The sequence below is a fragment of the Elaeis guineensis genome, chromosome 8 (genome assembly GCF_000442705.2).
Source record: "Elaeis guineensis isolate ETL-2024a chromosome 8, EG11, whole genome shotgun sequence".
NCBI classification, from domain to species: domain Eukaryota; kingdom Viridiplantae; phylum Streptophyta; class Magnoliopsida; order Arecales; family Arecaceae; genus Elaeis; species Elaeis guineensis.
In genome coordinates this window covers 8,225,108-8,238,342 of record NC_026000.2, presented here as the reverse complement: position 1 = coordinate 8,238,342, position 13,235 = coordinate 8,225,108, and the positions used below count along the sequence as shown (strand labels likewise).

The 13,235-nt window shown below is 38.1% G+C and overlaps 1 protein-coding gene across 1 annotated transcript; it reads left to right on the top strand.

The window, feature by feature from the left end:
- Nucleotides 1-241: 241 nt before the first annotated feature.
- Nucleotides 242-12,401, top strand: LOC105050425 (serine/threonine-protein kinase STY13). Its single transcript, XM_010930428.4, is given in 5 exon segments — nucleotides 242-476; nucleotides 922-1,233; nucleotides 1,236-1,320; nucleotides 1,323-1,890; nucleotides 11,799-12,401. Coding segments are annotated over 4 exon segments (1,245 nt in total). The 5' UTR covers nucleotides 242-476; nucleotides 922-981; the 3' UTR covers nucleotides 12,139-12,401.
- Nucleotides 12,402-13,235: the final 834 nt, after the last annotated feature.

Here is a 13,235-nt window from a genome sequence, read left to right as displayed (position 1 = left end):
AATTAGGAGTAATATAGAAGAAGACCACTTCGAGAATATCGGTTACTCTCGTTTTACTCGTGCTCTGTCACGATTTATCGAGGAATAAATCGCGATAAAATGGTGACATGCGTTGCTGCTTAAAAAAAGGAGGCCGCGGACCGGTCGGTCCAAGGGCAGTAATTAAATAAGCGTAAAAGGTAAATAAGTAATTAATTAGGCTAAAATCGAGAGATTTATCAATAATAAAGGGAAGGATTAATTAAGGAGGCCGCAGGACGCCAAAGAGAACGGCAGGCAAGAACGCTTACTCTTCCTCCGCTTACTGGTCGTCGTTTCTCCTGTCTCCAAAAGCGGGGAGAGAAGGAGCTCTTCTAATCCCTCGCCCGAGCCTCATTCTTTCCCTTTTTTACCCGCCGATCTCCACCCTAGGCGCCGCAATCCCGCCCCAGCCCTCCTCCCCACTCGTCGCGGTGGAGGAATCCCTCCCGATCGAGGTAACCATCGCCTGCTAGGTCGTTCTTGGGCTCCGATCGTAGAATTTGTTGTTTCTTGGGATTCTTTCCTGGCTTCTAGGTCTAATCGCTGTTTTTCTTCTTTTCTTTTAGCTTCTTTATCAGCTATCTTAGCTGTGGCGTTTGTTGTGGATGTATATGACGGTTTATCTGAGATTGTTGCTCCCAGATTGACCGTTCTTGGGGGCTGTTTAGGGGTTTTGATTTGGGAGCGGTAAATTTGGTGGGTTTTTAGGTGATGAATCGCTAATTGACGGAAGGAGTGGAGTAATAGGGATTAATTCTTAGGGTTTTATCTCTTCTGAGGTAGATGTATAGATGCCCAGAGGGGAAAAAAAAAGTAAAGAAAGCTGGAATTTTTGATTTCTTTAAAAGAAACGCCGACTCTTGATCGGAACTGATCTAATTCTAGTTTCTTATGGCTCAGATGCCACGGAGCGTGCGAGGACTGGAGCCTTGAGCATCTGAAAGTTTAGCTGGATTTGAGATGGTGGAAGGCGCGAAATTCACCGGACTCATGATGGGTGGTGGCGGTGGAAACGATAAGGGGAACAACTTCTATGACATGGCGTATTACCGGAAGCTCGGGGAGGACTCCAACATGTCCATAGACAGTGTAAATAGCCTACAGACTACCAATGGTGGAGGATCCATTGCCATGTCGGTGGACAACAGCAGTGTGGGGTCGAGTGACTCTCATACTGGCATCCTCAACCATCCTGGTCTCCGCCCCATCCCTTGGCCAATTATTCTGTTAATTACAGCAGATGCCCAGGCAAGGTGTTTCATGCACTTAGTGACGATGCATTGGCCAAGGCATTGATGGATCCCATTCCCTGACGGAGACACTCAAGGATTATGAGGAGTGGACCATCGATCTGGGGAAGCTCAACATGGGAGTGCCTTTTGCTCAGGGGGCTTTTGGAAAGCTTTACAAGGGCACTTACAATGGAGAAGATGTAGCAATTAAGCTGTTGGAGAGGCCCGAGAATGACCGGGAGAGAGAGAGGTTGATGGAGCAGCAGTTCGTGCAGGAGGTCATGATGCTCGCAAACCTGAGGCATCCAAATGTGGTTAGGTTTATAGGTGCATGCAGGAAGCCGATGGTTTGGTGCATCGTGACCGAGTATGCAAAGGGTGGCTCAGTTCGGCAGTTCTTGATGAAGAGGCAGAACAGATCAGTGCCACTGAGGCTGGCTGTCAAACAAGCACTGGATGTTGCTAGGGGAATGGCCTATGTGCATGGACTAGGCTTTATTCACAGGGATCTTAAGTCAGACAACCTTCTCATTTTTACAGACAAATCCATCAAGATTGCTGACTTTGGAGTGGCTCGCATTGAGGTGCAAACTGAGGGAATGACTCCAGAGACTGGAACTTACCGTTGGATGGCTCCGTAAGTAAATAACTTTTGTCCTTATTGTTGTACTGTCATAGGAATCTCTTAACATGTTTGTATCCTTCACATGTTCTATTTTTCTCCACAATGTTTAGTTTGAACTTTCCATGATTTAGCTAGAACATGTTTCTACCAAAGTATGATTATTTGGTGCATACGGGCTAAATGTGGTGGGTTTTGTTTATTGTTAGTCTTTAGATTAATGATGCTCCTATAGACCTGTTATTTATTCTCTCACTGTTGGTTTTGTCTATATAAATATTTGCACCCATGATGACAATCTTCTCTAATTCTGGAAAACAATGAGATCTTGTAATGCCATGAATATTAGTTTCTCTTTATTTGCCAAACAACTAATGATTCTTGCTTAGTTTCTCTTTATTTGCCAAACGACTGATGATTCTTCCTCATGGGCATGATCATGCCACCTCATTACAATCTTCTCTGCCACCATCGTTGCCATCGCTCTTTATTTTCTAGCCTTAGTATCATTAACTACCTCAAAGTTTTGATGTTATTGCCATTGTGGCATATCTTTCCTTCATGTACTTGATAGGAGAAATTTATTAATGTTGTGTTACACTATTTCTCCATAGGAGCATTTTCTGAGTTTGTAGGTCATGCTAGGTGTTGCTTTAGGGTTATAAACTTAGTGCAGACATTTAATGATGAACATGTGGATAAAGGGATGCCTTTGATTTGGTTGGGTTTGGAATTCTCCAAGCTAACATGTATATGTTATAGTAATTAGCAACAAATCACCAATGAAGTCATATATGATGTTTGTTTGATTACATGATTAACAGGTTGATGTTATTCATACATACACGTTCTTAGGTCATAATTTGCCACATACTCATTCTAATTTGGATTGAGCTGACTTTGCAAGCTAGCCAGGCTGTTTATGTCAGGATTGCAATTTTTGAGTTTGCAAAAATAAACATTAGATTATTAATCCAAGAATTGGTTTTCTTATTGTTACTTTAACTTTTGTTTTGTGTTGTTTCTGATTCTTGGATCTAGTATTGGCTTGTTGCTGTACATGTATATATATAAATCATCTGAATGCAATTTCAGTAGACTACTATCTCAGCTTCTGCTCTCATCTAGGTTTACAAGGTCAGCCCCACATATGAAATTTGTACATAAATTGATTTAACTCACACAAGGTTCATAAACCTTGTTGTGAGCTTCTTTGATCAAGTACCAAGGACAACGGATTTGTTAATTCAAGAAGTTGATAATACTTCCACAAAGACTTCTTGATATACCTCTTTTTCCATGCTTATTGTCAGAACATCTATCTGCCACAAAGGTTTTAGGTCGTTGTCTCATAAATTTCAACTAGATGAAATTTCTTACAAACTTTCAATGTAGAGTCAGGGACTTTCTCTACTAGTACAAAATATTCTTTTTCTTCATACTTATTTATTGGCGATCATTTATTCTTTTCCCACTTAAAATCATATATTTTTGTGCAAAATATTAGTGGGCTTATAACTTTTTAAGGACTAAAAATGGTTTTAATAGAGTTTTCTAGTTGCTAAGCCTAATATTAATGCTTAAAGTTTTTATGATATTCAAAAGAAGTTATATTGTATCTTCTTGATATAATTTTAGTAAAGCCCACTAAATTATAACATGCAATTAGTAAGTTATCCAGCAGTGTACAAAATCAATATTTGTCCATCATTTCCTTTCATGTAATGATGCCCTTCTACCATTGTTGATCAAAATTGAATTACAAAGAGAGTATATTTAATTCACACCTCCTGAAGTCAATGGGTATATATAAAATAGTTACTACTAGTGAATGTGGTTTTAGAATTTGATTCCACGTGAATGGGATTAAATGTTTTGTGTCTTTTTTGCTAAGTGAAAACATAGTATTGTTTTTTTTTTTTTTCCTTTTTTCATTATTAGGGCTGGTAACGGTCAGATTGGATTCTGGTTGGGCAACCTCTACTGTCAAGGCTCAACTGGTTTGCTCACTAATAGACCACACATCTGTGATCAACTCATTTGTGTGTTACTCAAGTAAGGTGTAGATGACAGGGGAAAGGATGAAGAGAGGAGAGAAGGCAAACAAACAATGGCGAGCTACTACAATTTGACAAGCAACAAGCTTCGGCAAGGTGGCAGTGTAGTGGAGTGATTTGTGATGGTGGGGTGCCATGGGGGTCATGGAAGTAGAACTGTCTAGACGAGATGAGGAAGTAATTGAGGAGTTTAGTGAGGGGAGAAGGCAACAAAAAGGGGAAAAAAAAGGAAAAGGAGTGGGAAACAGAGAAGTGAGGAGAGTAGGATGAGGAAAAGAGGATAGGAGAGTAAAGAAGGGAGATGAGAAAAAACTTGCTCCCAATGTTGCTCAATGGTTGACATATGAAAACCTCGGTTCACTTCATTTTTTATGTAATCAATTTTCATATAATATAGACTATAAAACTTAGATAAAATCACCATCATCTGGGAACTTATAATTTGTTGCTGATGCATCCAGTAAGAAAAATAACGGGGTCTCTAAATAATAGTTCAGTCTACTAAATCAATTATTTAGGTGTCATCTGCTGTTGGTTTGCATGGATAATGTATTTTATTCTGCTGGTTTGTGCCAACAGGAAATGGGTATCCCTGTATTATGTGTGTCTTGATGTGGATCCATATTGTGTTGTGCTAAAACATGCTTCTCTAGCCCATAGGGGTGCAAACCAATATTGGCATGCATGGACCCATTTTGTTTGCTGGGAGCCTTAGCAAGTCATTGAGAATGTGACCAACACCGCTAGACATGGCAATATACATACCATTTCCGACCTATAACTGGCATAGACATGGCATGCTGTTCTTTAATTCTGCCAATCTGTACCATATGGTATGCCATGTTATGCGGAACTATCGATTTAGCCTAAAGTACTTGTGCTTGACACTTAGACATGCATATTAATATGACTATTTAACATGATGGTCATTTAGGTGAAACCTAAAGTGGTTCTAGCATGCCAGCATGGCTCCTCTCTTCTCGAGAATTTGTAGATGTCTTATCATTGCAGGGACAACTATGTTCTGGTGCAGGTTTAGGTGTGATCTCAATGGGAAAATGGAGGGATTTCACTGCTTGATCTTTCATTTTCTTCTTCTTCTCTCTCTCTGCTTTTCTTAGAGGTTTGGAGAAATCAGCAAACTCCATAAGAAGAAATTCTTAGCAATCAAAAGGATTATTTGCTTAGACATGTACTTACAACCCAATACATGAACTCGTGTCCATGTACTGTAGATGGTATGTATCATATTGGCTAAATAAGGGCATGGTATGGTGGTATATTGTTATGCCGTATGCACATGGGTTCATATTTGTCCTTGCTGATTGGAACAAATTGATACTGGCTGATCACAACCCTATTTTCTCAAATTGTCTTCTAGCCTATGATTTGCTTGCATGGTATACTACCATATTTTTATGTGCTAGCACATAAAAGTAGAGAGAGGGAGAATGTAAAGAAGTAGAAGATGTGAAAGAAGTAAGATATAAAACAAGTTCCTTGTTGTTTCGCTGGATAATTTTATGACTTTCACTGGGTTCATTTTGGTCGTTGCTGATTGACACAGATCACTACCACCAGTTGTAATGATAGTTTGCCATTAGTGGGGAAACCTATGTAGGAAACAATGCAGATGCAATAAATGGGAAACTATGGTTAAGAAATATCTTAATGCTGGAATGGAACATGATAGTAAAGAAAGCAAAAATATTGTGCAAAAAACATATTAAAAAAAGCATAAAAACCAATGGAAAACAATTTGGTAAAAGTGGTTACCACTAATTTCTCAAATTGGAATCAATTTGACAACTAGCTACAAATTAATTTGTGAAAAAAAAAAATCTGATTTTGCTTATATTTGTTTTCCTCGAAGCAAGTAAAATTGGTGCTTATCGCAATGGTTTTATCATAAATATCAAGGAGAATCGTTGATTTAGATTTTTCCTCCTTCCCTTCCACTCCTCTCCCTCCTCCCTGTCATACTCTTTTTTTTATAACTTATCCATTGGGAACTCAATTTTGTAAAGTTTTCTTTCTTTCCGAATTCAGGTTGCTGAGCAAGTTTCCTAAAAGCATCGAATTGGTTTCACAATTTAGTTTCCTGGGAAAGTCCTAATTGAGTGAGAAATGGGTTCGCTGGGAACAATGATTGTAACCCTACAGTTTGAAATGATCTCGTCACATGTGCTTGTTATGGCATGATATGGTATCTTATGGTTATGTACTGGCATATGGAAAGCAGTAAATGAAGAAAGTAAAAGGAGCAAGCAAAACAAGTTCACAGGAAGATGCAACAAATTCCTTCTTGTCATTTGGCTCGATAATATTGTGACTTAAACCCTAAGACATTTTTGTTTATAAAGGATGACTTTTTAAGCACTTGTCACCTCTTAGAGCTTTTACTCCGACACTTGCAGTGATTAGAACTTTCCCAATCAAGATTAGATGACAACTATGGTCTTTTTCATCAAAGCTCTTCTTCCCTCAAGATGCATTTGACGAGATGAATGCTCATGAATATCTTGGGCAATCTTCTAACTTCTAAGCACATCCTTAAAGGATAACATGTTCGTAAGGATAGCTTTAAGTGAGCAAATCTAATATCATTTTGCTACCTCCCTTATCTTTATCGACTCGCTGCATTCTGTCTTTTTTATCCCAATCAATTTTGGTGTGGCCCTTCATCCAAGATGCACTTCTTTGAGCCTCCTATTCACTACTTCAATCTCATGTTCTTTGATCTTCCCATTAACTAGTTGCATATAGTAGATCTTGTTTCCTTGTTGGTATGATCTAGTTTGCTACTTTATATACCTCAAGCTAACTACCTATTTTGTCCCAGATCATGTTCCCATGCATGGGTTAGTCCAATCTTGTAACCTTTTGACTTACTTATCTTAGATCATATACGAGAACCAAATTCTTGGGGATAAATGCTATGTCATGTGTTTGCACTAAATTAAGTTTCTTGATAACATAGAGAAATAAGAGAAAGGTGACTTGTTAGGGGTTGTATTTAACTTATCCGTACTTTCTGATATAAATTCTAAATGACAGAAACTATACAACAGTATGCTCTAGAATTACAATCCAGAACCATGATGACTTGCAATGCACTTCTCTAATACTGTTTTTGCCACACTATAGTTGCAATGGAAGTGCAATTTATATTTTATGGGTACCACTAGGAATGGATTTCAATTTGACTTTGGCTTTTGATTTGTGCCTTCGAGACACAAACAGTTCCCTATATCAAACCTACTCGTATTCCCCCTTCCAAAAGGTTAGGGAAATTTCAAAGAATTACTTCCTAGTTGCATGGACTTAAAACTATGCCGATTAGGATAGGTCTTCCTGCAGAACATTTGGAACTTGGTTTCACAGCATGAGCTTCTCTTGTCAAAAGTTCAGCTACTAGTTGCTAGAGGGTTGGAGAATTCCATCTTACATATGTCACGAATTTTAAGGCGCCACATAAGGAAACTCAATCAATATGTTTTGCATCTCTATGGAAAAGGTTTGTTTATCAATAAATATTTTACATACATAACCTAATGTCCACTTGGAACAAATAAAACACAAAATCGAAACAATGGCAGCTGATAATCAGTTTATTCATTTCATGTAAACAATAAGCCTTATCCCATGTAATCTTCATTTTCCTACTCCATTGTTGCTCTATTTTTCCATCCAAATGATATTTGGGGAGTATCCTATTTCCTGGACGTTATCTTCTTGGATTGTCATATATATATATATATATTTATATATATATATCCACTTAAAATTTTCTTTTTGAAGTTACATTGTGGTTGTGAAAAAAAAAAGAAGTGGACATTGATAATTGTTTTAAATGTTTGTGCTGAATTTTAACAGACCCTTTTTTTGCAATCATTATTGCTACATGACGGTTTGCTAAATGGGCTTTCAGTAATTAACCTCAGTTGAATCTTCAATCCATCTTGCGAGCATTTGATGGTCCAGCTAAGCTGTTAGAAAGAGAGGTCTGCGAGTAGTTATCTTCCAATATATTGTCATTGTTCTGATCATTAAGATCTTAAGAAAGACCACCATACCAGAGAGCTTTACTGTCTGCTTCATTGCTGGTGCTAGTCCACTGATCTTGATACTGCAAATTATTCCTGTTCCCTAATTTTAAGCTTAGGGTCTCATAAAAAAATGTTTTAATTACAACACAATCTTCCTGGGAGAGGTCTGTGATGTGAGGCACTAAAGATTTCCATTTTGGATATGGCATAAATGATCTGATATAAGTATGCAATTCATAATTTAAATATTAACTAAGCTTGACAACCATCCATGCTATAGTTTTTTTTTCTTGGTTTCCGATTGGCTTTACACAATTAAGAGATCCTACACATTTGATGATCCCTCATTTTTTTCACATTCCAAATTTCCAGATTGATGCCCATCATCTAGCCTTTTCTTGAGGCGTTCAACCAGTCATCCATCATTTGTGATATCCTACTGAAGCTATTTGCTCATTATGGCTGAAGCCTGTTTTCATTGTTATTTATCAATTTTTACTCATTTGTGTATCTAATGATTTTTAGAGAAATGAGAGCACCTAGTTAATGAAGATCTGAGGTCCTACCAATAAGAGACATTTAACTCTGCATCAAAGGTCTAGAAAGCTAAGGGAAAGATGAAAACTAGCAGACAAAGATTGTGCAGAAACATATAAGTAATCTTGTGGCAACACTGGAAGCTTTATTAATACGAATATTTAGTAAAATAAGAATTCCTTGTTTGTGAGAAAGGGAGGAAGACCGACCCAAACTGTAATTACTTAGGTTAAGACTTTCAGGGGTGCACCAATTCGAACCCTAAACCTCGTCTTGCTAAGCAGAGGAGTGTGACCTCTGGGGCATTCCCTAGTTCATGTAAAATTATGGATTCTTGAAATTCCAATTTCAGATAATTGGGACAAGGCCAGATGGTTTTGTTTATTTTGATGGGAATAATGGTTTTTTTCCCTCTAACTGATAAGTGGCATAATATGTATAAACGAGCACAAGTATGATCAAATTGTAGGTATTGTGCATCTCTTATTCATGGATGGTCTATGATGTAATGATCTGGTGGGCTGGATAAAGGCACTTGAATTATGTCTTGCATTTCTTAAGGCTTAAAGGGGGATTGAGGTTTTATATAAGTTAAAATACAGGGAAGATAATTGCACAGACCCTTGCAACTTCCTAGCTGTTTGATTGCACATGTCTATCATCTGCTATCTGAGGCATTTGTGGGAAAAAGCAATATCATCTCATTAATGCCATTAATATTACAGAAAAAAGAAGAGTTAATAGCTAGGTTAAGGTTTGTGTTTGGTTGAAATCAGTAAATACCCATAATATTTTCATAAAATATTTCACCAATAAACAAGGCATTTTTTGAAAGGTTTAAGAACATATTCATTTATAGTAAAAACTTGGACATAGATTTTTTTTTTTCTTTTTTACTGTCCCAAAGAAGTTATAGAAAAACATACTTGCATACATTCAATGTAAACACAATGAACCTAATATTCATGGCAGCATGAAGTGCCTACAAGAAAGGATCTTTCATTAGGTTTTAGAAGAATAAGAGTATCTACTTAGGAGTTCGTGAAATTTAAATGGGTTTTATAGAGAAGAGAATGTAGATACATGGTGCACACTGGATCATTTTTATTAGGAAACCTACAAAATGATATAATTGTGAAATGAATTAAATGGTAACCATTCATTGAACTTTGATAGGATTTACAGGTAGGGAGACAGGAGAAGTAATTCTGCCAAATTCTAGTATTGCTTGTTCAACTTGCAGTATTAAAGATTTTTCTTATAATTATGTGGGCCCCAAGGGTGCCAAGTGGTTGAGTTGCTAAAGCCATTGGGTGTTATATCCTAATGACCTGGGTTTGATCCCACCACCACCCTGATTTTGGCTTGGTTTCCTTCCATCCTAGTCTCAAAAAAAAAAAAAAAGAGGAAAAAGGAAAAAAAAAAGAAGAAGTATGGGCACCTGCCCTATTAAGTGGTGGATTCATCACCTGGGTAGCCTTTCATTGTCTGTGGAACATTGCCTGGGTAGCCTTTCATTGTCTATGTTGTGGGGTAGAGGGAGTAGAAGAGTGGTCTTTATAAAAATGAATTTCTAGCTGATATCTTAAACAAAAGTCGAAATTCATTTTTATGGTGCAATTGTGGCCCAAAATGTTCATAATTTTCAAATATTTCCTAAGATTCTTTTATTGAATTGGGAGGGTTCTAGTCCTTGTGTTAGGGAGATTGTTTTGGAGCCCTTTTGATACATTTATTCGTGTGTTTGAATCTGGAAGATTATAGCTTTCACACTGTTTGTTTCCTTTTTGGTCTATGCATATCTATAGATCTGTGGCCATCTGTATATGTGTCATAACTGCTTTATTTTTCTAACAGTTTAGTGCTGTCAAGTACAAATTATATTTTGCTAGATTGCATAAGAACAGACTGGAGAAGATTTTCTGTTCTTATGCATAAGTTCTTTAATTAGAAAGTTCCTGTCAGAAAAGCTGCCAGATATTGTGATAATTTGATTCAATCAAATGCGACCAATCTCATGTTACTCCCTTTCAAGAAAGCTACCAACTTATATAACTCGTTAGATTTAGCATCACAAGCAGTGTAATGATTGTCTTCTCTTCTTCACAGTCCCTGCGTGCTCTTTAATTATTTAGAATATGTGATTGTTAGGTTCAGCTTGGATGCAGCAAAATTGCTGCCTTATCTCATTTCCGCTATCCCTGCAAACTTTGATTATTTGAGAAAAATGCACATACTCTTGTGTGCTTGTAGTTCCATTTTCTGTCTTTACCTGGTTTGCTTTTTGTTGCTAAACAATCATTGGCATTGCATTAGTTCCAGAGGAGTTTTTATCCGTTGATAACTGAACACCTGTCTTACCAGTCAACAAGAGATAACCTTAATAGCTTCTGCTCTGGCCTATTCATATTCATCATTGATCAGTAGTATTCAATCTATATGATGGTTGTTTTGGAAATTTAGTTCTCATCTTTCCATTTTACCATCTGATTGTCTCATGTCCAGCCACTTGTTTAGATAATAATGTACTTACTGCATGCTTTGTTATTAGATAGTAATACTAGAAGCTGGATTTTATGATACACTTGATTTTAGCTCATTTGCTTGAATATCTTCGTCTTTGCAGTATTGCAAAACATATTGGTTCTTGTATGGTTTACTTCTTTGCTGCTGCATGTGCTCTTGCGGCTCATTACAACCGTCCCCCATCCCTCCGCTTCCCGACACAAAAATATAGGCATTGGTCCATATGGTGGTGCAATCATATTTTAAAACTCCTGAAAGAGTGGGTAATTAACTATATGATTGATTGTTCAGTATTGTTCCTTGTATTTCATCCCCAGGTATCAAGCTTGGCATAAAGCATATGAAAGCTTGTTGCCTGTTGCAATTTCCAGGACATGATTTTATTGAAAAAGAAGGGTTTTCTGATGTAGCTATGCATATGTAGTCTCGCAAGCTTGGATGGTTGAATGTGTGCTGGGTGAGTCTATAAGCTGCTGAATTTAGGCATATTCAGATCTCTAATTTTGTAAGCCTAGATGGTTGAGTGCATGCTGGCTAAGTCTATCATCTTGAACACTGTTGCAATCTCAAGCATGCATTTGACATTTTGCTTAGTTGTTAATGCATTCTTTCAAGATAAAATACAGTGCACAGCATTTATCTGTTGTTCATTGATACTCTGTTGTTCAAGCAATACTTCTTTTCTTTCCATGTCTCTACATTTCCAGTTGCTGCCTAATTGGACTGCTTGAGGGCTTTTCCTCTTGGTCTGCAGGGAAATGATCCAGCACAGACCCTACAATCAAAAAGTTGATGTCTATAGCTTTGGTATTGTCTTGTGGGAGCTTATAACTGGTATGCTTCCATTCCCAAACATGACAGCTGTTCAGGCAGCATTTGCTGTCGTCAACAAGGGTGTGCGTCCAATCATACCGCAAGATTGTCTCCCTGCACTTGCTGAGATAATGACCCGCTGCTGGGATGCAAACCCTGATGTACGCCCCACGTTTGCCGAGGTTGTCAGGATGCTGGAGAATGCAGAGATGGAGATTGTTAACTCCGTCCGCAAGGCACGCTTCCGTTGCTGCATGTCCCAGCCGATGACCACCGACTGAAACAGGATGAAAGCTAAGAGTGAGAGAAGTGTATCTACCAATTAAAGGACTGATCACTGAAGTAGAAAAATTTGTTGCGTATGTGAGTTTTAGTTGCTTTACCTTTACAGAAGGTTACCTTTTAGCTTTACTGTAGTTTCTTTCTTGTGGGATGCTCTGCTGTATCAAGTTCCATAGTCTATTCCATCTTTGTTAAACATGGACGATCCCATCTTCTTACAGGCATACATGGAAGAAAGATTTGTTTGATTGGTAGAGCTGCATATTTTGGCTGCTTGTCATGTATGAACTCTTTTAGCGTGCCCACATGACATGCCTAACACTATCTTCGAGACTGGTGACTGTACGTTTCATGAGACCTTGACGAGATCTGAATAATGCGTTGGTTGCTTGATGGGACGCCGTGCTGGAATCTCCGACCTCCTGCATAGGTTATTGCCAGAAAAAGAGTTGGTCTACCCGGGGGAAAAAAGGTAAGAAGAGTTGAAATCAGGACATAAAGCATGTAGAGTATCTGATCTTCTCCAGAACTTATTGCAAGATCCAAGTTAAAAAACAGGAGAAGAGTGATGATGAATCGAGGCAAAGAAGGAACCAACCTGAGCAGGCATGATAAATAATCTTTCATAATGAAATGCTTTTAGGGATTTATATCAAAATAAATAAATAAATAAATAAGGAGCTTTGGGAGGTTTTCCCTCCCCCAGCTCCACTAGAACCATATGATCAGATCCTTGGGTTCTCCTATGATTAAGCGCCACCTCTCCAGGACTCGGTGAAATTCCAGTGGGTTATGTAACCGTATCCTCTCAGTCCAGCACGACTTTCTGCTGCCAATTTGCTGTACTTGAAAGTGCATACCTCTCCACGAAATGCCTTCTCCTAATTCAAGTGCAGAAGACGTGCATAGGATTGAATACTGCAATACGACAGACAGAGCCAGGAATGACGCCACGTCACCAGAAAGTTGAATTTGATATCCCCAGGCTTGGCATTAAATCCTCGGAAAACCATTATTGGATTCCCAGATTTTGCACCGGATGGTGGACCATACCTTCTGACCATTCAGAAATTTATTCAGTGCCGGCCTAGTATCA